Source organism: Poecilia reticulata, linkage group LG22 (assembly GCF_000633615.1).
Source record: "Poecilia reticulata strain Guanapo linkage group LG22, Guppy_female_1.0+MT, whole genome shotgun sequence".
Classification (NCBI taxonomy): Eukaryota; Metazoa; Chordata; class Actinopteri; order Cyprinodontiformes; family Poeciliidae; genus Poecilia; species Poecilia reticulata.
Genome location: NC_024352.1, coordinates 6,109,121 through 6,136,695, shown reverse-complemented (window position 1 = coordinate 6,136,695; position 27,575 = coordinate 6,109,121). Strand labels below are relative to the sequence as shown.

The 27,575-nt window shown below is 41.2% G+C and overlaps 3 protein-coding genes across 4 annotated transcripts in view; 2 read left to right on the top strand and 1 right to left on the bottom strand.

Annotated features, from left to right (window-relative positions):
• Positions 1-7,142, top strand: part of plek2 (pleckstrin 2) — a 9,600-nt gene extending 2,458 nt beyond the window's left edge. For both annotated transcript variants that reach the window (XM_008398904.2, XM_008398903.2), the window contains 7 exons: positions 131-315; positions 410-501; positions 1,039-1,226; positions 1,341-1,442; positions 2,506-2,589; positions 2,805-2,883; positions 3,465-7,142. In XM_008398904.2, coding sequence (XP_008397126.1) covers positions 131-315; positions 410-501; positions 1,039-1,226; positions 1,341-1,442; positions 2,506-2,589; positions 2,805-2,883; positions 3,465-3,592 — 858 coding nt within the window. In that variant the 3' untranslated portion in view covers positions 3,593-7,142. The remainder of the gene's footprint in view (positions 1-130; positions 316-409; positions 502-1,038; positions 1,227-1,340; positions 1,443-2,505; positions 2,590-2,804; positions 2,884-3,464) is intronic.
• LOC103458242 (galectin-related protein B) lies at positions 3,745-9,966 on the bottom strand. The gene is made up of 4 exons (XM_008398905.2): positions 9,788-9,966; positions 9,415-9,500; positions 8,127-8,307; positions 3,745-7,338 (listed from the first exon to the last, which is right to left on the bottom strand). Exons 1-4 carry the CDS (start codon positions 9,911-9,913, stop codon positions 7,195-7,197), a joined length of 537 nt encoding a protein of 178 aa, XP_008397127.1. The 5' UTR covers positions 9,914-9,966; the 3' UTR covers positions 3,745-7,194.
• Positions 9,967-10,598: 632 nt separating this feature from the next.
• Positions 10,599-27,575, top strand: part of zfyve26 (zinc finger, FYVE domain containing 26) — a 35,156-nt gene continuing 18,179 nt past the window's right edge. The window contains exons 1-20 of the mRNA XM_008398902.2: positions 10,599-10,680; positions 11,659-11,931; positions 13,028-13,103; positions 13,242-13,328; positions 13,433-13,564; positions 15,729-16,068; positions 18,472-18,596; positions 18,716-18,880; positions 19,470-19,558; positions 19,655-19,806; positions 19,902-20,099; positions 21,056-21,604; positions 22,188-22,352; positions 23,094-23,245; positions 23,343-23,589; positions 23,685-23,948; positions 24,029-24,148; positions 26,461-26,631; positions 26,781-27,014; positions 27,099-27,204. Of these exons, the coding sequence (XP_008397124.1) occupies positions 11,705-11,931; positions 13,028-13,103; positions 13,242-13,328; positions 13,433-13,564; positions 15,729-16,068; positions 18,472-18,596; positions 18,716-18,880; positions 19,470-19,558; positions 19,655-19,806; positions 19,902-20,099; positions 21,056-21,604; positions 22,188-22,352; positions 23,094-23,245; positions 23,343-23,589; positions 23,685-23,948; positions 24,029-24,148; positions 26,461-26,631; positions 26,781-27,014; positions 27,099-27,204 (3,599 nt within the window). The 5' untranslated portion in view covers positions 10,599-10,680; positions 11,659-11,704. The remainder of the gene's footprint in view (positions 10,681-11,658; positions 11,932-13,027; positions 13,104-13,241; positions 13,329-13,432; positions 13,565-15,728; positions 16,069-18,471; positions 18,597-18,715; positions 18,881-19,469; positions 19,559-19,654; positions 19,807-19,901; positions 20,100-21,055; positions 21,605-22,187; positions 22,353-23,093; positions 23,246-23,342; positions 23,590-23,684; positions 23,949-24,028; positions 24,149-26,460; positions 26,632-26,780; positions 27,015-27,098; positions 27,205-27,575) is intronic.

The following is a 27,575-nucleotide window of genomic DNA, read 5'->3' as shown; positions in this document are numbered from 1 at the left end:
TGCAGCACCACTTGCTGCACTTCCACACCTTCAATTATAAGAACATTTATAGATGCCAAGCATCAAAGAACAGCTCACGATTTGCTCTTTCTGTGTTTTTTGTTGTTGTTGTTGTTTTCCTTCTCACTAGCTTGCGTTCAAACTCCAGACCAAGCATGGAGTGGATCACTTTTTGGAAGCTTGTTCCAGGGAGGAGAGGGATGAGTGGGCTGCTGACATCACTGCCGTGGTCAACAACCTGCAGGCGACTGACGGTGGGAAGCCGATGAGCCAGAAAGATTCTGCCCAATCCCGCTTACAAAACATCAACCTGAGGTAGGTAAACCCGACTGATGCATTCGCTCCCACGCGTTTGTTTTCACCGTCTTAACGTCTTACTGAGGCCCTGTTACTTTACTCTCTTCTACAGCAAAGTGTTGGACTCCATGTATGATGTCCACAGTGGGATTAAGTTGAGCAACCATGTGGAGCAGGGAAGCACTTACAGCAACTGCTTTTCAGGTGAATCATTATTTATTTATGACATTTGAAGCTCTGATCTGGTCTGAGATCATAGACTGGGAGGCAGAACAGCCTTTTAGCTACATGATTGTGTTTTAAGGGCTCGGTTCTGTTCAGGCACTCAGACTTTTGCATCCAATCTCAAAACATTTTTAAGTTACATTTATGGACAGATTAGCACAGGGATAGACTAAGTGTATTAAGCGATGAACAATAGAGAAAAAGTGAACTCAAAAAAAGGAATTTCTTCTCTTTTTTTGGCTACTATTTGGAGTGAACAGAACGGGTAATGTAATGTAATGTTTTAAGGCAGGCGGAGTACTACTTTTCAGGAAAATGAAAACATGGAATATAGGATTATGAACTTATGTTTGTATTGTTCCAGTTATACCAAAATCTTGCCTTGGGAAACATTTTCAGATTTTTATGGTAAATCATAGATTTATACAAATTAGACAAAGGACTTAAACTGCCACAAAAAGACATGAACATTACGTGTCTGGAAGAATGTGTTCCCAATGCGTGTCGTCCCTGCAGGTTCAGCGGTGGTGGACTGGCTGGTGTTCATGCAGCTCAGTCTGACCCGCGGGGAGGCCGTGACCTTGGCCTCTGCTTTGCTCGAAGAGGGCTTCCTGCGGACCGTCGGCCAGAGGAGCGTGGAGGCCCTTCGCACCGCCGGCCTCAGTGAGCAGTTCATGGACGACTCCACTGCCCTCTACAGCTTTGTACGCTACTTGGATTTTTAGCGTCTCCTTTCTTGCACCAATTTTCATGTTAAATCAGCTCGAATCGGTGAGTCCATTTAAAATGTTGGCTTCATTTCTTGTGCTTTTTCCCAGCCTGACAGCTTCAAAAAAAGAGGCAGCGTGAAGTCAGAGAGGTCGCTGTCTGCAGCGGAGCTCAGTGGCAAAGTCGTAAAAAGGGGATATCTGCTGAAACAGGTGAACTTTTTTGAGACTTCAGTAAATTTTGGGATGTGAACACAGTTTTTCACCGAGTCACTCAAACCTCCAAGTGTCACGTTGGAACGTCGAAGAGAATTATTGCTTTGAAATTGGAATTCAAATGAGAAAGGCGGAGCTTAGTCAAGGAATCAAAATCCAATATGGCTGCCTTTAAGCGAACACAGTTTATTGCTGCGTTTTCGACATTTTGAACCGTTTCACAAACACAATATCATACAGTCTACATTAGCTGAAATGTTGCCGAACTGGTTTGAAAGAACAAAATGAAAGTTTGTATGTTGTTATTGTTTTGGCTAATAGTAGTTAGCATGCTCACTGAGCGTATACAAAACCATTCTATTCTTTTGAATATTATTGAATAGTTTATTTATTTCAGTAAGTCAATTAACTGAGTGAAGCATGTTATGTACAATAATTACACACAGGCTGATACTTTCAAGGCTTTGCTTTATTCCTGGTAATTAATGTTTTCCTGCTTACAGCTACTGAAAACACGACATTTAAGATTAAAATATCACATCGGACCAATAAGAAAAATATGAATTCATAAATTTGAACTTAACCAAGAGTATGTTTAACACCCGCTCAAAGGTTGTAGTTTTCAAAATGCACTTTTAATCTGACAGATGATCTTCATGGGAATGCATTTGCTAATTTATTCATCGTGGCTGAAAAGGATGAAATCCTGCTGTCTTTTTAAACAGTTGGGTTTAATCTCATTTCAACATCCAAGTTCTGACCCGACATTTTTGGCTGGTTGGAACACATTCCCTATAAATGTGATTCTTGTGCCTCATATTTACTGTGTAAATACCACTGAAGCTAAGCCAAGAGTCTATAATGTTAGCGCAATTAAAACATTATTTCTTAGAGGTAAAACAGTGACAGTAGCTATTAAACGTAACAACTTGCTTGCTTGTAACTCCCCTCCTATATTATAAGACATTCAGTCCATCTTGAAGGTGTGACACAATGCCCTTTGACCCTGGGAAGTCTTCAGCAGGTCATGTTTGAACTTCTGGCTAATCTTTAACTGCAGGGCCACAGAAGAAAAAACTGGAAGGTGAGACTGTTTGTGCTGCGTTCGGAGCCTGACTTCCTCCATTATTATGACCCCACCAAGGTGAGCGCTCGCAGTGCTGCAGAACATGAGCTATAGGAATGCCTTAAATCAGACAGAGTGAATTCCCGCTCTGTTTGTTTTTGCTGCCACTTTTACAAGCTGGGAGTCTGACGGTGGTGTTACTCATAGCAAACTCATCATTATCGTCATCGTCGTCATCATCCTCGGCTCCTTGTATCTGACTTAATCTCTTCCGTTCTTGTGTGACTTGTCAGGATGACATCAGCCCTGTTGGCGGCTTCTCCCTGCGAGGGTGTTTGATATCCTCTCTGGATGATAATGGAGTTCCTTCAGGTGGGTTAACTAAGATTTCAGTGACTAAGTTGCCTAACTACTTTAGAAGTTTTACCTACATTTTTGTCTAAATAATTTGATTTTCACCCCGTGTTACCACAGCATTTGTGGTTGCTTTGGGCACCTGATTGGCTAGCTATGAACGGCCCTGAGTGTTGCTAGTCTCAGGCAGCTGCTTGAGCTCCCATTGGTCAGTCAAGATAGGAAGTGAAATTCCCCAACAAAACAACCCAATTTGTGTTATTTTTGCTAGCTGAGTTCTGGGTCCAATGTTAGATAGATTTAATTCAAATTCAAATTCCAAAATACTTTATTGATCCCAAAAGGGAAATTAAATGTTGCTGTAACTCATTTGAATACAAGACTCTTCAAATCAAAAAGACCACCTCTTTATTTTTGCCAAAAGATCATTTAGATAAAAAAACAAACAAACAAAACACTTTTGCCAAAAAATAAATTAGACCATTATTTTAGGAAGTGTGTGCTTGCCATTTCGTTTCAGTGTGTTTCATTTCAGATCTGATATAATTTGTAAGTACACTGATGCTCCATTGACATATTTACCTTCTCCCGTTACACAGGTGTGAAGGGCAACATTCAAGGCAACTTGTTCAAAATCATCACAAAGTCGGACATTCACTACTTCATCCAGGCTCCGACTCACCAGGAGAAGATGGACTGGATAGATGCAATCAGAGAGCACACGTAGAACTGCTGTGTCCAGAATATTTAACATATCTGCAGGGATTAACTTTTTTGTATTTTTCTGTGAATGAACTCTCACTATAAGACTAATAGACACTTTATACATAGTCACCATTCTCTTATGTTCTTGTGTGAATATTTGTAGTTTTTCAGTAGACGTTTCAGAAGCCCTTCAGTGGTAGGAATTTTTTTTATACGTTTTTCCTAATTGTGTTTAGGTTTAACCGTTTGTAATTCAGTTTAAATGTTAGCATTTGGACAATGCTTCTTATATATATTTTTAGCAACTGAACAAGTTTGTAAATTTCATTTTCTGCTGTTTTGTTCTTTCGACATTTCAAAAATAAAGAAATAATGTTATTTATTCAATTAGCAGTGTGTTCTGTCATCTTTAATCACTGCCGACAATTTGATCTAAAGCGAATTTTAGTTGGTAATAAGAAAGGCAGCATAAATAGGAAACCAGAAATAAATAGCTAATTCAAAAAAAGTTTTAACAAAATTTAGATTTGGAGAGTCTACTTAAAAACATAAAGAAAAAGCATATGTACATGCTAAAAAAAAGCTGATAAAAAAGAAATCTGTCATCTGAATATCTTGCATAATCTCATTACGGTTTAAAGAATAATTAATATCTCTGTCTAACTCCTTTAGCAACCTTTTACATTTCTCCTTGTAATTCATTGAAGAAAACTCTTATAGACCACTGGAGTTATCCTTTTTAAAAAAAAAAAAAAAATCTGTTAGCTTAAATACAGAATTAAACTAAAATTTAAACATTTTCTCGGCCGCTTTAACTAGGAGACAAGATTTTATATTGGTTTTGCAGTGTATTGTCTTGTAGGATCATTAAACAGACATTCAATTCCTTTGTGTTTTATGTAGCTCCCAATCGGTTAAAAGATTTAATCAGATCAATCACACTCCAGGGCTACAAATAATCACTTTGGAAGACTGAAATGTAAACATGCACATTTTCAAAAATTATATTTAAATAAGTGACATTTTTGCTTCAAACCAAAATTGCCTGAAGATTCATACTGGTATGAATGAACGTTTAAGAAATATTAAATATAGTCTGGCTATGCCTTGGTGAAAGGATAATTCATTGTTCTTATATATACACTACCTTGGTTTTATCCAAACTTCCAGGGTGTTTCGTTTTAAAGCAAAACTTGACAGCGAGCACAGCCCTTTGACTATCCTCGCTAATCTTTTTGCTCACATTCGCAACTTTGCATTGTTGATCGCAGTACAAGTCTGTGTAGCGTGCCGCTTTGAACCGAGTAACCCTCCGTGAACGAGAGGCTTTCGGGTCAAAAGAGGTAAAGCCATTAATCTGTCTTACGTCATTCTAGCATGCTGAAACTTTTTAGACTAATCGTATGAATTAACGCCTTAACCTTGACGGCTCCGTTTCCTGCTAGAACGCCTTTTAAAAAGTCTTGTAGATGAACTTGGGGAAATTCCTTGAGTCTGACTCAAAAAAATTTCCTTCAGCAAAAATGTACAAGCAGGGACAAGAAAAAGAATCAGCAAGTATGTGTTGCTATCGCTAAACTTGTGTCCTCAGGCGCTTCCAGATGTGACAGACAGACACTCCCACTCGGCAAGCTGAGTCCAGCTTTTGTCAGAGTGACTCAAACGCAGCAGCTCTCGTCTGGCTGGGGCTAGATCAAAAAGTGGCGCAACACCTGAGTCATATCTTGGATTTGATGTCAAATCCAAACTACAGGCCCACATACAAAGTGCAGCAGAACAAACAAATAACAAACAGATTTGATTTTATTACGGTGACTTAAGTATGAAAATATGAAACCTTCCAGTGAAGGTGCCAAAACAAAAAAAATGTTAGCTGAACAATTCGTGAACGCTTTTTCAATGTCGAAGGTGATTTACGTGCGAGTCTCAGTGTACGGTTGTGCTCAGGGTAGCAGCAGTCCAACATCACTAACTACATCAATCAAGGTGAATGATGGAAATATCCCTCTAGATGAAAAAAAAATAAAAAAATGTTAGAAAAACATAAACAGTGGTAACATTCATGTTGCTAATTCTGTGTAACTAAATGGAGCTTGATCCAGCGGGTCATTCATTCTGTTAAAGGACAACTTTTTGCTCTTATTTAAGGACTGAGTGGTTACAGTCCATTCATCTCTGAAAATCAGAATGAAATGGGTCATTTAAGACATTATTCATAATAACAGTGTACTTTGATGGAAAAAGTTGGAAAGGGGAAAACGTTTTACAACGAGGCGATTAAAGAAAACAAGTTAGTTAGCGAGCAGCATCCTGAATAACAGAAAATCAAGAATAACATTGTGGATTGATGTTAAACATGTTGTTTGTGAGGCAAAATAAAACTTTTCCCACTCAATGAACAAGTTCTCAGAAGCTGTGGTTCAACTGGTCATTTCTACCCTAGATTCTCATTTCCCTCCCTGCTCTGTCTGGGATTTCTCCCATTGAGCTTGATTTCTCCAATTGCAGTTTGCTTGTGAGGGGTTGTAGTTCTTCAATGGCAGCAGAGGAAGTGAACAAAGCCGTTCAGTCCGTGTTGGTCACGCTTCATGATTTTGAACCTTCAAGATTTTCTACTTTCCTCATTTTTTAGAGATTTTTAGATTCGTAACAAATTTGACCCATTTTGGTTTTGGAATCGAAAGCTCCGCATTCCCAATACACGTATATGGAAGAGATAGTCTCATTAGAATAAGACTATTTTAAGATGTTGAATTTATAACAATGACATTTTATTCTGAGCAATTATGTGTATGCATTTTGTTTTCTAATTTAAAATTTGCCAGTTATTGCACAGGATAGAAATTCAGTGGCATAAATTTGTTGCTTAAAAAGAAGTCTGATTCTAGAAAAACTATAGTTCTTCCACAATTGTATGGATTTAAAAGCAATTTTAAGCTTTTGCTGACATTTCAAAACGTGCTGCCATTTTGAATGCAACTGTTTGGGACAAAATGAATCCAATATCAACTGAGAGAACTCCAAATACAGTGCTGAGTCTTTCAGGGCATGCACTAACATAGGCTACTTATACGGTTTTTACACCATCAATTCTGTTGTTATGTCACTGGGCACAAAATCGCAATCTTCGCTATGTTTTCAACTTCAAAAACAAAACAAACTCTAGGAAATGAAAAGCTTTCAAAGGTTAATTCCAGAAAAGTCTAAGACAGGTTTCTGAAACCTCTTTTTCTGAAGGGATAAAAACTAATGCAGAGTTGTTGACTTGCTTTTCCTGTGGCTTCAATGGCGCGAACAAAGAGTAGACGTTAGATCGCGTTCGCAACAATTCACAACAACTCAAAAGCACATTCCTCATTCGATTTAAGACGCAAGACGACTGCGGCTACGTTCAGTCGGCATCTTCAAGTCTCCAGTCAGGTAATCTTAGCGAAGGCACTTTGTCTCAACATAGGATTACGAGGCTGGTGCAACTTTGTCGGCGAACTAAAACGGTGAAACATCCTGATGACGGCGACTGGAAAAAAGAAGTTCTAATCTAATGGCGGTGGGTGTACCGTCCCCCCCTCCCCCGGCGGCGTGGGGGAACCCTCAGTTCAGCTTCCTGTGGGCAAGAGGCCGGCACTAGGCAACCTTGGTGAGCTGTAGGTCCCCGAAGACTCTTAAGGCGGTGAGGGAGGCGAGCTTGGAGATCCGGTGGGTGAAGCCACACAGAGGCTGGCCGTCCACCAAGATGCGAAACTGCTGGTGTTCACAGACGATCTCCATCTGGCAATTAAATGGACAACCTGTTATTCCAGTGAAGGAGCTTTAAATAATTTTGTACCTATTTAAAGGTTAAGAATATCAAGATAAAGGCTCGAATCATTTTTTGCCAAAAATAATTTTTGTAAAAAAAAAAACTAAAAAAAAACTTTTTTGCAAAAATTATGTTTCATAAAACTACAGTATATATCTTCTGATGTAGTCTCAGTTTACAGCAACAAGCCAGTCAATCAATCAATAGTATCACATTGATTTACTATTTAAATAGATTATATTTGTGAAGCGGAAGAGAAAGGGCGTGTACTTTTTCAAATGTTTTCCAAAACAAAACAAAAAAAATAAATTTCTTCCGCTTGTTGTTGGTGAAATTACTTAAGCTCAGCTTGTTTTGACACGTTTGTGTGCAGGAGTTTCTAAGTCTGACCACAGATTTTCTAGTATTTATCGGTCTCCGCCTAAAAGGGGCTGAATGCAAATATTTATTTGTAACTACTGTATTTTTGTCTGTCACAGAAAAGACCCCAATAAAGTTTGTGATTTTATGGCTCAAACTTTATTGAGCTATAAAATCATTTGCTATATTTACAGAGCCTCTACAAGGCTCTGTAAATATAGCAAAGGGGAAACGATGACAGTGACTTGTTGGCACGGCAGCTTATGCTGCAGGTTTAAACGCTGAATGGGCGAAATCAAGGCTGCAGATTTGATCATTTCTCTAAAAAAAAAAAAAGAAGAGAAATGATAAAATCTCTACAACAGAAAACTCCTGAGTACAGAGCTAAAAGAAATACCTTAAAGGCTTCTCCGGGTGCAAAGGGAAAGAAGGAGAGTGTGTTTTCACACGGACCCCACTTCCCAGCCAAGCGGGCGTTTCGTTGGACAGCCTTATCCGTGAAGCTGACCTTCAGCTGCAGACCCACATCCGCCTCTAAGTCTTCCTCCTGAGGCTTGCAGGACACGGTCACCTCGATGCTGAGTCAGCCACACGCACACACACACACACACACACACACACACACACACACACACACACACACACACACACACACACACACACACACACACACACACACACANCACACACACACACACACACACACACACACACACACACACACACACACACATCAGGGGCACATGAATGTGGTGCTGGATTCACGGCTCCATGGTTAAAAATGAGGCTATAAATTCCATGTCCATCTTTCTTTATTTTTCTAGGAGTTACCAACGGAGCAGTGACACCTGCTGGCCATTTTTTAGAACTGTAACAATACAGTATGAACTGTCAGAAATAATCTCGATGAGTGCCTCTGATTTTAGCCAATGTAAAGCAAGAGAAATATTCACTTGAGAAAGATCTGACGGTGGTAGCTAAATATTTATATTTATGTGAATTTATATCACAATAATACGTAATTTTCTGTTTTTATAGAGAACATCTCGGAGGGTATGAAGTCACTTGTTTGGTCTACAGCATTTACAGGTTATATTAAAACAGATTTTTAATATCGCATTAAGATTTTATCATCACTTTTGTTAAAAAAAATTTCAAATTAAAATATCCATGCATTTATCACGTAAACCTCAGAGAATATGAATTTGATAAAAATAAGAGGATGCAATGCACCGTTACTGCTTTCTTTATTATTATTATTATTATTATTGTTATTATTATTATTAGTAGTAGTAGTAGTAGTAGTAGTAGTAGTAGTAGTAGTAGTAGTAGTAGTAGTAATTTTTTTTCTTTTAAAAAATCCAAACAGATGTTAACAACCAAAAAAAAAAACGAAAGAAAGAAAAGAAGAAGAAAAAGAAAAAGAAGAAATGTCCACAGTGATTAAGAGTTTATGGGATTTGCGTTTCTCCCACGCTCACTCACAAACTAACCCTAATCAGGCATCACGCAGACATTTTCCAAAACAGGGACTAGCTGGATGGTTGGCATGCAGTCACTCACTAAAAATGCTGCTTTTCCTGTAAACAAGGGTGTAATTAAGAGTTCAGCCGGTGAGCTGCTGACAGTTTAATAAAACGAGACTTTTATTATGCAGTTTTAAGACGACAGCTGTGCGCACTAACCTCTTGGGCTTTTTATCAATAATTCCCATGACAACCAGTTTCATTGAAGGCCGCATCCCACCTTTAATCTCACCGATGTACTGCCCCTGCAACACAAAAGAGACACGTATTGATGAGGCTGACGCGGGATGAGGCCCGCACCATCACGCAGAGACCTCAGCTGAAGCAGATATAAGAGGCCTAAATGCAGACAAAGTGTACGGCCAGCTGATGTGCGATCAGTTGCACCGGCGGGAACAATAGCTTCTTTGATCCAGATTGGAAACAATCAGTAACTCAGTCGCAGTCACCGTTCCAACCAGATGGATATTTTTGGATAATAATAACGCGGCAAAACATGCATTTCAATACAAGCACAACGGATGTTACATACATTGTCTTTCTTGTCCTGGTCATCCATTCCACTCGGGGCGTGATGCAGTGTGGAAGCTGGGGCGGTGATACCAACTGAGGAGCGATTGACTCTGCCTCCCAGCTGGCAAATCCCGCCTGTTGCCATAGAGACCGGCTCCTATTTGGGAGGTGATGCTGGAAGACAGGCACAAGAGTTGAGGTGCCTCGTTGCCCAGATTGGCGAGATACGTCACAGGGCGTCCTCCATATTGTGAGGGGCAAGTTCACCTTGGAGGACAAAAAATACCACTATGGGTTCTGCAAACATCAAACAGTAAAGTTTAAATTAAACAAATTTCCATGAATTGTCTCATAGGTAGTAACTTATGTTATTTGTAGTATTATAAATCAAAGTTACTCACATAAAACATTTGTAAGACAGACACAAGAATTGTGTGATTAAAATTCCCATAAACTTACATTATAATAAGTAATATAATTAATGAATACATTTATTATTAATTTGTTAACATTGTTGCAGATTAGACTTAATGATAATTTGTAATGTAATAATAATGATAATAATAATAATAATAATAATAATAATAATAATAATAATAATAATAATAATTATTATTATTATTATTATTATTATTATTATTATTATTATTATTATTATTATTATTATTACGTTTGGTTTATATAAGTATAACTTACTCAAACATAAATATTTAAATAAAGTATTCATTTGTAAACAGAAGCGTCAAAGTGACTGTATTTTCCGGATACACCTGAAGGCAACATTAACGCCCTCCTCCTCTCCACCTTTCAGCTGATGTTTGTCACATGACCTCCGTTATACAGCTAGCATAACATGTTGAGAAAAGCTTTGCTTCGTAGGTTGAACTAGCTGGGGTTCCGTCAGGGAAATGAGTAAGTTATTGCGTTTTAGTTTTGCTGGAAAATGTCTAAATATGTTATGTGTTATATGTGAAGACCGAGCTTCCCCGACGGACTTTTACGGAAGTAAAGTTTAAGTTTAACTTAAGACACGAGGAATATTAGGCAGACTTGAGGGTTAGCTGTCAAATCAAATGGAAGCCGAATGGCAATTACGAGACATGTCAGCCTTTGAAAGTGTAACCGAGAAACCAAAGTTTCGTTATTTAACTAGTCGAGTTTCATTTTGGGTCTTTTTTAATGGTCATGTTGTGGTTTGTTTGCACTGATAAAATCTCACCTCTGTTGGGTGCACATTTTGGTGATCATAAGGGGGGGTTTTGTGTGCGTCACGTTTAAACACGTTTCTAAAAGTACAAACTTAAAATGGTTTTGCTGAAATAACTTTTCCCCAACTTTTGTACAAATTATTGAACATAAATATAAACTAGTTAAATCAAACACTAAATCACATTAAAACTATATTTTGTCACTAGTCTCAGTTTCGCTCTAAATATGAATTAAGACTTTATATTTTCCTTGAGAGAGAATACACTACAGAACTTTGGAAATAGTCTTACTGTAAATCTAAAATAGATCTACTTAAACTTTTTCACATTTTGTCACGCTATAACAAACTCCAGTGCATCTTGATGAGCTGTATCGACTCACAAATTAGGTGAGTCATAGGACAACAGAATAGAGATTTCTGGGCGATGTGCAAAATGTTATGTGTGCATCAAAGCATATTAATAACTCAGAATAGTCAAGCCATAAATGCAGTTGAAAATCTGGATGTTAACACACTCTCCATGGAAAATACTTCAGCAAAACCCCCACAGGTTATACATGTTTTATGAGAAAAACTTTTGGCGTCATAGACTTATTTGTGCGTTTCACCACGTATAATGTGAGATAACAGTTGTTGTTTTTTTTTTTTTTTGCATAAACTTTGATTTGTTTCTGCGTCAGGTGACGAAAGGTCAAAGGTGCCACTCGGTGTGACTCCCCGGCTGTGATGCCCGAGCTGAGGCCCGTCACGGCGGAGGCCGCCGTGTATCCCTTTGGCCGTGAAGCCGAGGCCTCGCTTCTCGACCTCTTTGAGCACTTCAAGAGCTGCCTGCAGCATGGAGAGTGGCAGCTGGCGAGCGCCTGTGTTCCCCAGCTGGTCAGCTCTCAGGGGGAACTCTCCGAAAAAGTGCGAAAGATAATCAGAGCTATCATCTGCCACCCTTACGACTTAAAGTGAGTCACCTGGAGGATTAAAACAACGTTAAGTCCAGATATTCACAAATGCTGCATAAGAAGACATGTTTTTTTTCTTCATTAATTCAGATTAAATCTTATGTTTTAGGTTAGTTGGGATCCCCAGAATTGTTAGTTTTTTGGTAAGCACCAGAATAGAGTGAGATTTTTACATTTTTAAAATTATTTTTATGGGTTTTTTTTCAGTTCTCTAACATTGTTGTTACTTCAGTGGTGGCAGCATCACGCAAAATTCACCAATCAGAAATCAGCTCAAGGAAAGCCAGGAATAAGTCTGTTATAATAACAGATTTTACCTTAGACGACAAATTATCCCTGTAGTTATTGCGATAAACGATAATATTGCTGGTTTAAGACCGTTTTCAAGTAATATATTTACAATGGCATAATAATGCAAATTTGCTCTCTCAAGGATCAGTACACTTGAATTTTGTAAAGAACACTTAACTCTGGAAGTCGAAGACACTTGAAAAAACAAACAACCAAAAAAAACAACATAACAACCATAATAAATAAAACGGAAATAAAACACATGCATCTGAAACCATGAATAAAATGGATCATGAAGACTCGGTAAACAAAATTGCCCTTCAAAAAATATTAATCATCATGCTTACTGTTGACAGGCTTAGTCAGGAAGTTAAAGTTTGGATCTTCTAAACGGACAATGACTGCTGAACACCAAATTAGCTACAATTTGTTGTTAAGGACAACAAAGTCCATGAGTGAACAAACATCTCAGCTTTCTTGAAAGTCTGTGGGTGGAGCTAAAACGGTGTGTGTGTGTGTGTGTGTGTGTGTGTGTGTGTGTGTGTGTGTGTGTGTGTGTGTGTGTGTGTGTGTGTGTGTGTAGAACGCATTCAATTTAAAAAAATTAAATTCTGTCTCATCTTCCATTTAGCAAATGGTAATATATATTCATCCTAACTGGCCCAATACAGGAAAAGGTTTGTCTAATTTAATGCCCGACTTTAAAAAACAGTTTACTTCTTATGCAGTGCTTAATAATATCTGGTTTCAGCAGTATATGTAAAGATATCTCGTTTGTTTTTGCTGAACTCTGTACATTTTGTAGATGGGGTTCTACTGGCAGTCCGCACAAACTGGCCTGGTTCTGGCTGCAGGTCTTGGAGAAACGGACTCAAGACCAGGTAAACCTGCGACACGTTTAACGTCTGCGTTTCTTCCTAATCCCAATCCCGTACTGCTTCTTGTCCTTTTTGTTGACGCCGTCACTTTTGAAATCAGCCTTGAAAATGGCGTCTAAGCTTTGCGGGTTCCTTCTCCAGGTTCCTCCTCACGTCAAACGCGAGCTGGAGTTCCTGCTCCTCCTGGAGGAGCTGGGGTCAGAGGGCATACCAGAGGCTGATCTCAAGGTTTTTCTTCTTACATCCTGGCTTTAAATGTGAAAAGTGAAAAAAGGAGACATGGATCCAACAATAAAAATGAACGCTCACCTGTGGTTTGTTTTTTTTTGCAGGAATTGCATCAGGCTTTCTTGGCATCCCAGTCGGGGGAACAGGCGTCACTCGCTGCTGTAGAGTCTTGCCTTCAGACTCTACTGGAAAAGAAGAAACCGAGACTTGCCCTGACTTTGGCCCATTTCATACAGGTGAAGTCAAAGTTTGGGGTTTGTATTTGCAGTCAGTCAGTAGATGAGTTGACTGCATAACATTTGTAACGCAGGATTTTGCATTAACGGTGAGAAGAAGATGTAGTCTAAACCACAGGATAAATCCAATATTTCGCTTTTGATAAGTGGGAGTTCAGCTTTAAGTACAGAAGTAGAACCTGGGGAATTTGAAGCTGATTGTTAAACACAATTTTCACTCAAACTAACCAAAATATGCGCTTCATAAATGTCACTTTTCAACTGTCCTTTCCATGCCTAGCAGAGAATATTCTCAACCCTCGGATCATAATCGCAAATTTTTTATTTTATCCAAATTGTTGACTTAAACCAACAGATAGTGGCTCCTGATTGTATGTTGAAAATCATTTACAAATGAAGTTGTGAGGGATGTTGTATTTATTTGTATCAAGCCCCCTTTTCAACTTGATACCTCTAAATATAAAACACTGACATCGTCAGCTAGTTACTACATAAAGTTCATCAAACGTTGAACAAAAAAGTGGCCTCTGGTCCTCCTAAAACCCTGGGGCTCAGTTCGGTTGAAGTGAACTCTGTTGCGATTCAAATGCATGTATGGATGCAGCCTACAACGCAGGGCATTCTGGGTAAATACAAGCAAAACAAACGTTTGTATCTAGCGCTAGTGGGAGAAATGACTCGAGGTCTTTTACCAACAACAAAAGAAGAATCCTACATCCACTAAAACCTGCATTTTGGTTTACATTTTGCGAGGAAGAAAGTTGCTCTCATGTCTTCTTCTGAGGACTTTGTGTTGTTTCCTTTTGTGGTTCTTGGTGCAGCGCCCCCACAGGTGAAGAGCTGAACAGGTTTTTCGACTAGTTTGGGTTGTTTTACGCAGACCGCAGCAGCTCAGCTGAACGTGGAACAAATGCTGCAATTTTGGTCCCAAATAGAATCGAGTCTAACGGACTATCAGGTGTGAAAACACCCTAAGTGAACAACTACAGATGATAGATTTAAGATCATGACCAGAGAGCTTCTTCTCACAGTTTAAAGAGTTTGACTCAAAGGGCTTAACACCGCACAGTGTTACCATGGGTTAACGGCGCCAAGAGAGATCCAAAGCTCAGTTCTCTTTAATGCTTGGCCTTCATGAAACAGTGGCAGGAAGAAAGCAATTGTTGAAGGAAAACCTCAAGAAGTTTATCACAAGGAGGGGGAACAATAACCTGTGAAAGCAGGAGGTTGGGTTAATTGAGACCAAAGTTGAAGTCTCTTGCTCTGGATTCAAAATACCATGTGTGATTAAAAAGAAATCCAACATTGCACGTTACACCTAAATGCATCATTAACATTTTGCAAAGTGATTCTTTCGTGATCTTGTAACCCAGATACAGAACAGTCCTGGAAGAGGCTGCAAAAGATTGAAGATTGTGGCGGGAAGTTTGCATCTGATTAGGACAAGACTAGACTTCCTGCTAGAGCTACAGTGAGATGCTTTAGATTGAAGCACATTTCATTTATTTAATTAGGACGGTGCACATTAGTCAGCATTACAGTAATTTATGTTGGTGTAAAAATGCATGATTTAGAACAATAGCCAAATTAAAACAAAAGAAACAACCTCATTGCGAAATTAACAGGACAGAACACATAGGTCTATTAAAACGCCAAAAATAAGAAATAATTAACAGACAGAATCTAAAAACAGGATACAAAACTCTCAGCAATAATCAGTGGAAGACATTACGAATGGGTAACCAGTGGTCCAGTCAAAGTCAGAAAAGTTAAGACGTATCCTCAGGAAAACCTGCAGCTGTGTCTGCAGCAAAAACTGTTTTTGCAAAACATCGACTCTGGGTTTCCATGGATCCTTTTCTGATTTTTTTTTTAAATTTAATTTATATATGCAAAAAATTTTGCCAGCAGCCTGTTCTTGCACTTTATTGTTATTCTCTAGGTATGTTGTGTTTCATCACTTAAAATCACAATGAATTACACTGAAACATGTGGGTTTAGCATCAAAGTTTTAAAGGGGGTGAGTATCTTATCAAAGCCTGTCAGTGATCAAAAGGTGTTGCTGCTGGTAAACAATCCCAAACCACCGTTCTTCCACCACCAACAGTGTCCAACAGTGCAACATAAATATCTAATTAATAATTTTCCTCCCCGTCTCCTGCAGGATCAGTCGAGCAGCGAAGGCCGGGCCCTGCAGCACAAATTCATTCAGCACCTGATGAGGAAGCTGGGAAGCCCCGAGCGGAGCCCGGAGAGGGCGGAGCAGTGGGTGGAGGAGATCTACTCCGTCCTGGCTCTCATGCCGTGGAGCTCGGACCGAGGCGCACCGCAGCTGGAGGCGCTGTGCGAAGCGCTGTGGTCGGCCCGAGGCGGCCCCCTGCGGGAGGAGAGGATCCTCGGCTGCCTGCTGCGGCCTCGCTGCAACGCGCTCGTCTCGGTGTACTGCTCCACCGCCCAGCGGCTGCAGAGAGACCACCTGCTGAGAAACGCGCCTGAAACGCAAGGTGGGGGTGGGAGGCATGAAGCGAGAAGCACCAGCAGCGTTTGCGCTGAGCAAATTGGAATTACGTAAATAAACTGTCTTAATTGAAACGTGGTCATTCCAAAAAGTCTTTCGATACGTTTTTGCGCTCGGATGAGGTGGATTTTTTCGGCCATCTTGAAATTAGTGTACTTCTCAAAACTGCGATGGATACTCTTATTTCGCATCACACAATCAAGGCTGCGCATTTGATCGTTTCTCTAAAATCAACAACCCGTTGTTACTACTGGTGGAAACGACAAAACAGACGACAGGAAACGGCTGGAGGATGTTGATTTCTTTTTTTTAATGACTAATCGCATGAACAAATGTGATTTTAACTGCATTTATTATTTAATCTGAACACCACAAAATTGTGTGGGGGGGTTTCGACATTAGTGGAATATTGACAAAATTTGTAATGGAAACTCACTTTCTGACAGATAAATGAATAATTATTTAACCGGACCAATATCCAAGATAGATAAAAGTATAAAAAATCTACCAAAAGCACGTTGATAAATGAATGAATTATCCACTCAATTCCTCTAATCAGCCTTGTACAGGGGGGAAAAATGCTTTTACTTAAACTTTTTTTTTTTATGTTTTGAAAAAAAGAGGATTGACTTGATTAAATTAAGACTTCCTTCTGCTCTCATCATGAGCTCAGATAATTATGATCAAGTTTCACTCAAGTCCCATGATTCTTGGTCAAGCGACTCCCATTCTTGCCTTATTTGTAAACATTATTTAAAATTAAATTTCCCTCTTAGAAAAGAAGTGCTTGTAAATCTAGTAGAATACTTCCTGTGCAGCTAAAGTGAACAAACCGCACACTGATGAACTTTAATGTAATGTTTTAGCTAGACTGCTTTCCAAAATGATTCGCACATTTTGTGCTTTTCCTCCGTTTGCCACCATGACATTATAAATTTTAGTATATTTTGTTGGGATTTCATATCACAGACCAACACAAAGCAGTGCAAAATTCTGAAGTTGAAAGACAAAAGATGTGCTTTTATAACGTTTCCTTTTTTTTTAACCAATAAAAATCCAAGTCTTTGTGTAGTCTACATACACGTATTTAGCCTGCTTTATTCTGAAACCCCCATTCAGAACTTGCTTTACATTTATTTATAAATCAATCTCTCCAGAATTTTGCAACCGTATCAGTGAGTTTTTTTTTCTTCTTTTGCTACTTTCTGAATATTTTCAAGGAATTTAGCATCTTTGTTTCTCCCCTTCCAAAAATCCACACACAGAAGAAGAAAACATAACAAGCAGACACAAACACTTTTATTCTTTAAAGGATTTGAATCGCTCAGTATAAGCAGACACTGACATAACCACGCTCGGTCCTCTGCGCTCATGTGTGACTGTAAATGCGACTTAGTCAAAAATCCCAAAAAATGTAGCCGTTTTAGAAGAAAATTTACAATAAACTCACAATTAGCAGGAAAACTGTGAGGATCTGTTGATTAGATGTTTTTCACTGCTCAATTACTGCAACAAATATGCTTAAAGAGAACATTTACAGGGACAGTCTGACGTCTCATTCGTTCTGGATCTGGACTTTGAGAAAGGCTTAAATTATAGAAAATTATTGAAGATGTGGTTTCCTTGACGACGGCTTTTGTGTTGTTTTATTTGACCAGATAAAGCCACATGACTTTATAAGTCAGTTCCTTTTCTTCTAAACGTGTTTGTGTGGGAGAGTAACGCTTGATCATTTAAAAAGTTATGACCACAATTATTTTTGACCATTACAGTAATCACGTTTAACAGAAAAAAACTCAGTCAGTTTGGACATTTATTACATTTTCTCAGTTTAAAGAACAAAATAGGACCTCGTGCTAAAAATAGGAGAAAGTTGAAGCTTTAAAATAGGTTTCCTTTTAGCAAGGCAAGGGAAGAAATGTAGATTCCCTTTTTTCCCCTTTTGAATCTCACTTCTGCTTTTGCAGCCTTACAGCTTTGCCACATTTAAACTGGTGTTAGAAAAGCTGCAGCTGTTTTGTTCCTTCTTTTGTCTTTATTTGTTCAWTTATCTGTTCTCTAAATCTGATGAACGTAAACGTTTGCCCAAAAGTTGCTCCGTTTATAGGGACATAAACTTTTAAACATAAAATAGTTATGTTTAAAAAAAAACAGAACTATTTTTTTAACAGTCTTTTGCATTTACCGTAATTTAGTGCCGCTCCAAAGAGGCCGCTCCAATGAGGAAACTCCATTAGCTGACCTTTGCAGTGTAACTTTGATGAAACTAAAAAAAAAATAAAAACGTTAGCTTTTATTAAGCTGAAGCGCTGTTATAATCACAGCAAATGAAAATACTAAAATTCAAATTTCCTTTTTTAAAAAATTTTTTGTCTGTCCCCCTTTTTAGTGGACCTACCTGAAGCCGAGAAGCTCGCCCTCAGCTTGTGTTGCCAAAACGATCGTCCTTCTGCTTGGAGGACCATCTTCTTCGAGTGCCTTAGCAGTGGCAAGCATTTCCTCGAGCAGGTTTTGGTAAGGTGCCAGTTTGGTAAATCGAGAAAGGGATTTGTTTTTCATTTAAAAAAAGATTGATTAAAAAGTGAACGTGATGGAATTCAGCCGTGCCACTTCAGACCGTGTCTGTCCTAAAGGTCACGGGGCTCGACCTGATGAAACACGAGGAATACGGCGGGCTGAGGGATTTACTGCAGCTGGAGTTTCGGCCTTTGTCTCGTCTGCTGCTGCTGCTGGGATGGAGTCAGTGCCGCAGCCTCGACGCTGCTCAAACGCTTGTGAACGTCCTTCACAAGGAGCAGGTGGAAACCAAAGCAACACACCTGCTCATGCACCCACTTCACTGTGTTCCACCTTTTAGAAGTGTCACCGCTTTACTTTTAGTTTGAACCGCATGTTTTTAGAATTTCAAGTAGCATTGCAATAAATACTACTTGCTGTCACAATAATCTAACATGCTGACTGTTACAGTTGAAATGATGCCAAGCAATAAAGCAATTAATAGCATGATACACTAAAAGTTGCATTAAAAGTCAATTGAAAGTGTCAACTTTGCATTGTTTGGTAAATAATGACACTTTTAATGCAAAGTCCATTAACTTTGCATTAAAAGTGTCATTTTCTTACTGAATGACACTTCATGATAACAGTCATATCCATTCACGAAGACTCCTTCATCTTCATCATATTTATGACAATATTATGTCAGTCTTATGCAAACCTCTTCAAATAAAGTTACTGAAAATTTTAATAAACTTTAATACTCCTTGATACTCAGCCCATGCCTGCTTTCCAAAACAAATGTGATCGCTGACCATCATATTTTTTTCACTTTGTCTTTATAATGCTTTGCGAATGCATTGTTTATGTTTTAAATTCATTTTTTTCCAGAGTTCAGCCAATGACTTGGTTCTTCAGGACTTCTGTAACCTTCTGTCCTCCCAACTGGGAATTCTTGAGTGGTGCAAAAACAACAATCCGTAAGCGCCTTGTTTCTCTGTTTTTTTAGAAAAAAAGTTTTTATACATTTTAAATACATTTCATAGATAATATGCTTGGCGTGTGTGTGCGTGCAGAGAGATATCCATGGAGGCCCTGCAGACACAGCTGCAGAATCTGGACAATCACTCAGCTCTTTACATTCTGCACTCTTTGACTCCTTTGCCTGAGTACGAAGAACGCAGGATATTAGATCTACTACAACAACTGCCAAATTCCCTTCAAACAGGTTTACGTTGTACATTTTCCTCCCCAAGCAAACATCGGCGTTGACGCCGTCACATATTAACTTGTCGCTTTGGTTCCTGGTCTGATTTCTTGCAGAAAACGCGGTCAGTCAAAGGGCCGGCGTGCAGAGAAACATTGTCCTGTTCCAGGGTTTCTGCGCCATGAAGTATGCAATCTATGCTCTGTGTGTCAACTTTCATAAATACTCAAATTGTACTGAGTGCGAGTCCACGCAGCGTCACCAGTCCACAGAAGCTAAAACGGATACAAACAAGACTTCAGCTTCCTCAGAAGGTAGGAGACTGTGGGTGTTTTCACACCTGATGGTCTGGTGGACTCGGTTGGACTGGGGACCAAAATTGGGAGTTTTTGTAACATTCTCAGCTGCTGCGCTTCGCTTTCACACTGCACCGTGACAAACGGCCCAAACTGTTTGAAAAACCTGTTCTCTCTTTTGCCTGTGGTGGCGCTGCGCCAAGGACCACTGAAGGAAACGACACGAAAACCTCAGAAGAAGACATGAACGCAGCTTTTTTTTCCTTTGCAAAACGTAAGCAAAAATGGAGTGGCGTCACATTTTGGCGGTTACAGGATTTCACTTTTGTCGTTGGTAAAAGACCACAAACCATTTTTCCTGCTAGATGGATCTGTGTGTTTGTTTTGCTAGTATTTACTCAGAATGCCCTGCGGCATAGTCCGCTTCCTGCTTTTGGAGCGGTTTCGGGTCTACTTGGCATCCACATTCATTTGAACAAAATAAACAAAACCTAAGCAAACACAAGAGAATAACTCCTGCAGGAAAGATGGCCGATCGTCTTTTACCAAAGACAAAAGAGAAATCCGCTAAAAATCTCACAATAGTCCAATTTTGTTTACGTTTTGCAAGGAAGGACCCAAGGTTACACTCATGTCTTCTTCAGGAGTTTTTGGGTCATTTCCTTCAGTGGTTCTTGGTGCAGCGCCCCCACTGGCGAAGGGGGAAACAGGTTTCTCAAAGAGTTTGGTGCAGCATGAAAGTGAACTTCACCACACACTGCAACCTAATAAAGGTTGCAACTTTGGTTCCTAATCAAACTGAGTTTACCGGACTGTCAGAGGTGTAAACACCCTACAAATAAAGATGCGGATATCCGTGACAGTTTCCATTTGTGTTTTTTTTTTTTTTACTTCTATTTTGAGAGCTCGAGCGGTTTCAGTTCGATTAGAACAGTGTCTGATTTTAAGTGAAGATGTCCGTTTCTCCTCCCCAGGTTGCCATTATATGTTTCAGCACTATTTATCCGAGTGTCAGCTCTACCTGGAGACCGTACCCGCCATGTTCCGCCTGGAGCTCCTGGAGAATATCTTCTCGCTTCTCTTTCTGTCCACCTCTGACTTTGTCCAACACACACAAAAAGACTCCAAGCCAAACACAGGACAGGAGACGCCAACAGATCAAATTGTGGAAGCGGGGAAGTCCAGTTCAGATCAGACCGGAAACCAGAAGCCGCGTTCCCATGGCGGCCACCTGGACCTGGGCCACTTCCTTCACGGCTGCAGGGGGTTTCTGGTGGACACCGCAGCGATGGAGGGGTTTTTAAAGCTGGTGAAAGAAGGCTTGGAGGGCATGTGTGTGGTGGGCCAGCAGGAGGGACAGGAGGCGGGAAGAGCGCTGCCTCGTGACATCGAGGCGGTGGCGAGTCTCGGCTGCTCTGTGACGGCCGAGACATTTGGAGCCCGTCTGCACAAGTTGTCTAAGCAAACCGCGGAGGCCCAGTGGAGGCTGCAGATCGTCACCAGCAACCAGAGCACTGCAGACGGTGAGTTTTAATAAATAACAACATAAAATAAACTCTACAAAGGCTGATACTCCCACATACCTATGGTTTTCTCAAGATTCGAGTTAATTTCCTAAATGTTTTCCGGAGATAACAAGTTAATTTCCCATTTGGTGGAGATTAACTCATTACCTTGAGAAATCCATGGAGAAATTAACTTGTTTTCTCAAGAAAAATAGGAGATTAACTCATTCGCTTAAGAAAAGCATCAGAAAATTAATTCAAGAAAACAACTGMAAAATTAACCTATCTCGAGAAAACGGGAAATTAACTTGTTTTCTCCAGAACGTGGCAAATTATCCCGTTATCTCAAGAAAACCATCGGGAAAATTAACTCATTATCTTGAGAAAACGTCGGGGAATTAACTTAACCCTAATCCTTTCTCTAAAAAACATTGGGGAAATGTATTTTCGAATACGACTGCTCTTGACTTTATGTACTATGTATAGGTTTCTTGAGATTAACTTCTCATCTCAAGAATATTTTAATATTGGTAACCTGGGAGTTCACTGTTGAGCTGCTTTTAGCTGACTGTGAAAGCATTAATGGATGCTATTCTTGCAGGTTCAGAGAGTCCCACACAGATGTCAACGTACAGTCCTACTGTCGCTCCTCTGGGATGCAGCAAAAGTTCGAGTTTGAGGAAGAGGAGGAAAACATCGAGACATGCTACCGAGAGACAAACCTCCGTAGAGAAACACAACGGAGAAGTTAGCACCAGCGCGTCGGGTAAATCTGAGAAGCCAAGTTGGTTGAGATGAATTTCAGCTGAATGCTGTTTCTACAGACTTGTGGTGAACAGAGATGGAAAACATTTCTTAACTCTACTCACTGGAACATCTGTGTTTTGTTAGAAATGTCTTATGATTAAGAGTAAGGCTGCTACTAACAATTACTCTAGTAATTGATTAATCTACCTATAATTCTGACGATTAATTGAGTAATCGGATAAAGAAAAATAAGGATAAAAAAATCTGAGGACTTGTCATTTCATCGCTTAATTTTATTTTATACAGTATTAAAAATATGTAAAAAAAAAAATGCAAATAAACAATTCAATTACGTTTCCTAAATAAGAAAATAAACATTTTATTGCCTATAGTGCGATAACATAGCATAAATACTTCTTCACTTAGCATCAGTTCAGTATATAGGGCTCATTCTGGGTTAAACATATTTATAAAACAAAGAAAAAAAAAATTTTTTTCATCTTGAATCCAAAATCTGTATTTTTGTTTTACAGTTTCTTAGAGCGTTTTATTTTTTCAGCAAAGGGCATAATTTTGAGTCTTTATGCGCCAGTAAACGATTAGTCTATTACTAAATTAGTTGACAATTTCTTCAGTAATCGATTAATCACGATTAATCCGATTAATTGTTATGTATTTTATAAGGAAAATCCTCAAGTCTTGGCCTTTTTAGGAAGCTAATTGTTTGAATTGTTCCGTTCCTTCGTCTCTCTGATGCCAGACGGCGGTGGCGGGCCGGTGCCGGGCTGCGTGGAGCTGGAGCTCTGCCCGTGCGGCGGTCCTCACAGCTGGTTGGTGCCCGCCATGTTGTCTCCTCCTGAATCTCTGCTCATGTCCTGCATCCGCCGGGGAAACTTCTTGCAGGCGCATCAGGTCTCTATCAAATCGATATCGCCAGAAAGCGTGTTGCTGTCGCCATAGTAACATGCACGTTTGTGTAAGTTAAAAGCCTCTCCGACGCGCTCTCCAGGTGACAAGGGTGTTCAACCTGGCGGGGGATCCCTGTTGCGGAGAGCTGGCCTTCATGGAGCGCTACAAAGAAGTCCTGGCAGAGTTGGGACAGGTGGAGCAGAAGATGGAAAGTCAGTCCATGTCTTCCTCCTCGTCTTCCTCCGAGGGTTTGGGGGTGGCGGCAGTTGTTCCCAGCGCCGGGAGGAGTCGGCTGGGCAGCAGCGGTCGGTCGACGCTCCAGGCCATCGGTAGCGCCGCTGCAGCAGGTCTGTCATCTATTGGATTGGGGTTTTTTTCCCAGCATGTTTAATACGTATCTAGTCACTGTATTTTAGTGACTTCCTGCTGTTTCCTGCTGCAGGAGTTGCATTTTACTCCATCTCAGACATCGCAGACCGTCTCCTCAGCACGCCTGCTCACCCGCTGCCCTCCCTGGAGGAAGGTTACTGGCTGAGCCGCTGCTCCTCGGACGCCTCGGGCCTCTTGCACGCGCTGCTCCAGGAGCTGAGCCCGGCCGCCATGGCGGCGTTCGACCTGGCTTGCTGCCACTGCCAGCTCTGGAAGACTTGTCGACAGCTGCTGGACACAGCGGAGCGCCGGCTCACTGGCAGCCTCGAAGCTCGCGGTACGACGCCTGAATTTCACAACGTCAGATGAATGGCGATTGTTTGAGTGAGTTTGGATGTGCTTCTTATTCTTCCTAAGGGGCGAGAATTGACCGTAAAGTGCCTCATTCGGAGGGGATCTGTGGGTTTCCCATGGTTTTACAGCAGATCAGCAAGATCCTGAATCCTTCAGCCACTCACAAGCCTTCAGGCAAAACAGGTGAATGAAAATAGTAAAATGTTAATATGAGTTTTAACTCTTAATGTGGAATAAATAGTTATTTTTTGAAGATTTTATTTTTGGAAAACGTGTTTTTTTCACTCCTTCGGTTTCCATAGTGATGTCAGATTTTTGTTTGACAAATGTCTTTTACGTCGTCCATTTATTTGGACGTTGAATTCAAGTCAACTTTACGACAGAATATTAGGGCCAGGATGCAGTTTAGCCATCCATCCATCCATCCATCCATCCATCCATCCATCCATCCATCCATCCATCCATCCATCCATCCATCCATCCATCCATCCATCCATCCATCCATTTTCTTCCGCTTATCCGGGGTCGGGTCGCGGGGGCAGCAGCTTCAGAAGGGAGGCCCAGACTTCCCTCTCCCCAGCTACTTCTTCCAGCTCCTCCAGAGGAATCCCAAGGCGTTCCCAGGCCAGCCGAGAGACATAGTCCCTCCAGCGTGTCCTGGGTCTTCCCCGAGGCCTCCTCCCAGTGGGACGTGCCTCACCAGGGAGGCGTCCAGGAGGCATCCTGACCAGATGCCCGATCCACCTCAACTGGCTCCTCTTGATGTGGAGGAGCAGTGGCTCTACTCTGAGTCCCTCCCGGATGACCGAGCTTCTCACCCTATCTCTATGGGAGAGCCCAGCCACCCTGCGGAGGAAACCCATTTCGGCCGCTTGTATCCGTGATCTTGTTCTTTCGGTCATGACCCAAAGCTCATGACCATAGATGAGGGTGGGAACGTAGATCGACCGGTAAATCAAGTGCTTCGCTTTTTGACTCAGCTCTCTCTTCACCACGACGGACTGGTACAGCGCCCGCTTCACGGCAGACGCTGCCCCAATCCGCCTGTCGACCTCCCGTTCCCTTCTTCCCTCATTCGTGAACAAGATCCCYAGATACTTAAACTCCTCCACTTGAGGCAGGACGACCCCCCTGACCCGGAGAAGGCACTCTACCCTTTTCCGGCTCAAGACCATGGCCTCGGATTTGGAGGCTCTGAGCCTCATCCCGGCCGCTTCACACTCGGCTGCGAACCGCTCCAGTGAGAGCTGCAGATCACGTTCCGATGAAGCCAACAGGACCACATCATCCGCAAAAAGCAGAGATGCGATCCTAAGGCCACCAAAACGGATCCCCTCAACACCTCGGCTGCGCCTAGAAATTCTGTCCATAAAAGTAATGAACAGAATCGGTGACAAAGGGCAGCCTTGGCGGAGTCCAACTCTCACCGGAAACGAGCCCGACTTACTGCCGGCAATGCGGACCAGACTCTGACACCGGTCATACAGGGACCTGACAGCCCGTATCAAAGGGCCCGGTACCCCATACTCCCGGAGTACCCCCCACAGGGCCCCCCGAGGGACACGGTCGAACGCCTTCTCCAAGTCCACAAAACACATGTAGACTGGTTGGGCGAACTCCCATGCACCCTCCAGGACCCTGCTGAGGGTGTAGAGCTGGTCCAGTGTTCCACAACCAGGACGAAAACCACACTGCTCTTCCTGAATCCGAGGTTCGACTATCCGACGGACCCTCCTCTCCAGGACCCCTGAATAGACCTTACCAGGGAGGCTTAAGAGCCAGGATGCAGTTTAGCAATTTCTTAAATCTGAGAATAAAGTCATGATGTCAAAATAATAGAGGGCAGTAATAATAGAATAAAGTTGTACGGCAAAGTCAAAATAACGCATGAATAAATGGTTAATTTTAACAGATTAACGTCTTAACGTCAGGAGAATGAAGTAATTATTACCATTTCTGGGGTGTGCTGTGGTGGCGCAGGGGTTAAGCACAACCCACATATGGAGGCCTTAGTCCTTGATGCAGCTGTTGCAGGTTTGATTCCTTTGCTGCATGTCTTCCTCTTCTCTCATTACCCACTTTCCTGTCAACTAACTATCAAATAAAGGCCACTAGAGCCAATAAAACCTTAAAAAAAAAATTATTACCATTTCAAAGAAAGAATCCCACAAACTGAGCTGCTCACGTTACATCTCAATAACTTTGAAAGCCTTTTTTCATTACAATGACTTTTTTCTTGTGATCTTTAAGACGTTCTGGTAAAATTAGGAAGTAAAATTTCCTTTAAGTCACAGCATTTTTTAATAATTGAAGGTAACTTTATTGTGCTGTAAAACTGCACCGTGTGCCTGGAAAACACAACACTTTTAACACTGTGACAATCATAGCAAGATAGAAGTCCATGTGAAAGCATCATGAATAAAAATGTACAGATTATACGGAATTTCTTTTTTTTTGTTGTTGTTTTAAACGCGTTGGTCTGTTTCTGTTTACAGATGTCGCCGGGGAAGACCAGGCGTTTTCCAACCCGTTTGGCTGCTGCATCCAGGAAGTGCTGCTCTGTTGCCACCCGACTCTGAGTGAAGAGAGCATCGCCGCCCGGCTCGGCCTGACCCAGCGTCTGGAGAACCCGCTGAAGGTTCTGAGAGCTGCTGCAGAGGGAGCAGGTCTGTTGTTGCTGTCAGCTGAGGCCAGTAACATGTAAAAAACCTGTTTGTCAGCTGCTTTTCCATTGTTTTCTAGTTTTTTGTATGTAAAGTCAGATTTGATTTTCATTGACCTGCCGTGTCTCTGCTGGTTGTGTCTTGGGAGCCAGATGGCAGTGCGGGCAGCGGCGTTTTGACCCTGCTGGTGGATCAGGCCAGCCTGAAGCCGGCGGAGCTGGACTCTCACCCTGTGCGCTCCAGCATGAAGCAGCTCATCCGCTCCCTGGACCAGCTCTGTCCCTTCGAGCAGGACGGAGGACTGACCAGGCCGGATTACGTGCGCAGCTTCCTCGACTACGTCAACACACTAGCCTCTGTGTTGGTGAGGAGCCTCTCTTCAGAAGGTAAGGTTATCTCACTTCCTTCTGCCAGCCAGAGCAACTACTGTTTTTTTTTTCTTTTTAGTCCCACTTATTTTTCTTCCTTAGACCAAAGCAGTCAAGTGAAGCTTGGAAATCCACTCCTGGTTTTGCTTCAAACCCCATTTCAGCTCGTCTCCCACCTGCTGTTCGACAGACAGGTTTCTCCTGACAGGTACACAGAAATCCCCGATCTCTGTGTTTTCATGCAAACACTTTTGAACACTTCTGTAACTTTTGTAACTTTTTGGTCTGGAAATCGTGCATCTAGGGCGTTTAAAAACAGGGTGCACTGCAGAGACACAGAATCTTAGCAAGTAGTTTATGAAGTAAAATAGACTTTGTTTGTGTGTAAAACATACCTGGAGTGTTTGCTTTGAATCTTTCATGGATGTTTGAGAAATCCTTTAATCTCCCATGGCAACCATTCAGCCGTCCAAAACGCCTGGGTGGACCTAGCTCCGCCCAGGCTACGTCCTGAGGATGAACTGTAGCTCCTCAGAGCCGCAACTTCAAAGCTTCCTCCTCACAGATTTCCCCACTCAG

What these genes read in the sequence shown, in the direction of transcription:
- LOC103458242 (XM_008398905.2), bottom strand. Translation starts at nt 9,913, where the DNA reads ATGGCAACAGGCGGGATTTGCCAGCTGGGAGGCAGAGTCAATCGCTCC. An exon ending in ATTGATAAAAAGCCCAAGAG is followed by an intron (nt 8,308 to 9,414) that starts GTTAGTGCGCAC and finishes TGGCTGACTCAG; the next exon opens with CATCGAGGTGACCGTGTCCT. An exon ending in CACCCGGAGAAGCCTTTAAG is followed by an intron (nt 7,339 to 8,126) that starts GTATTTCTTTTA and finishes TTTAATTGCCAG; the next exon opens with ATGGAGATCGTCTGTGAACA.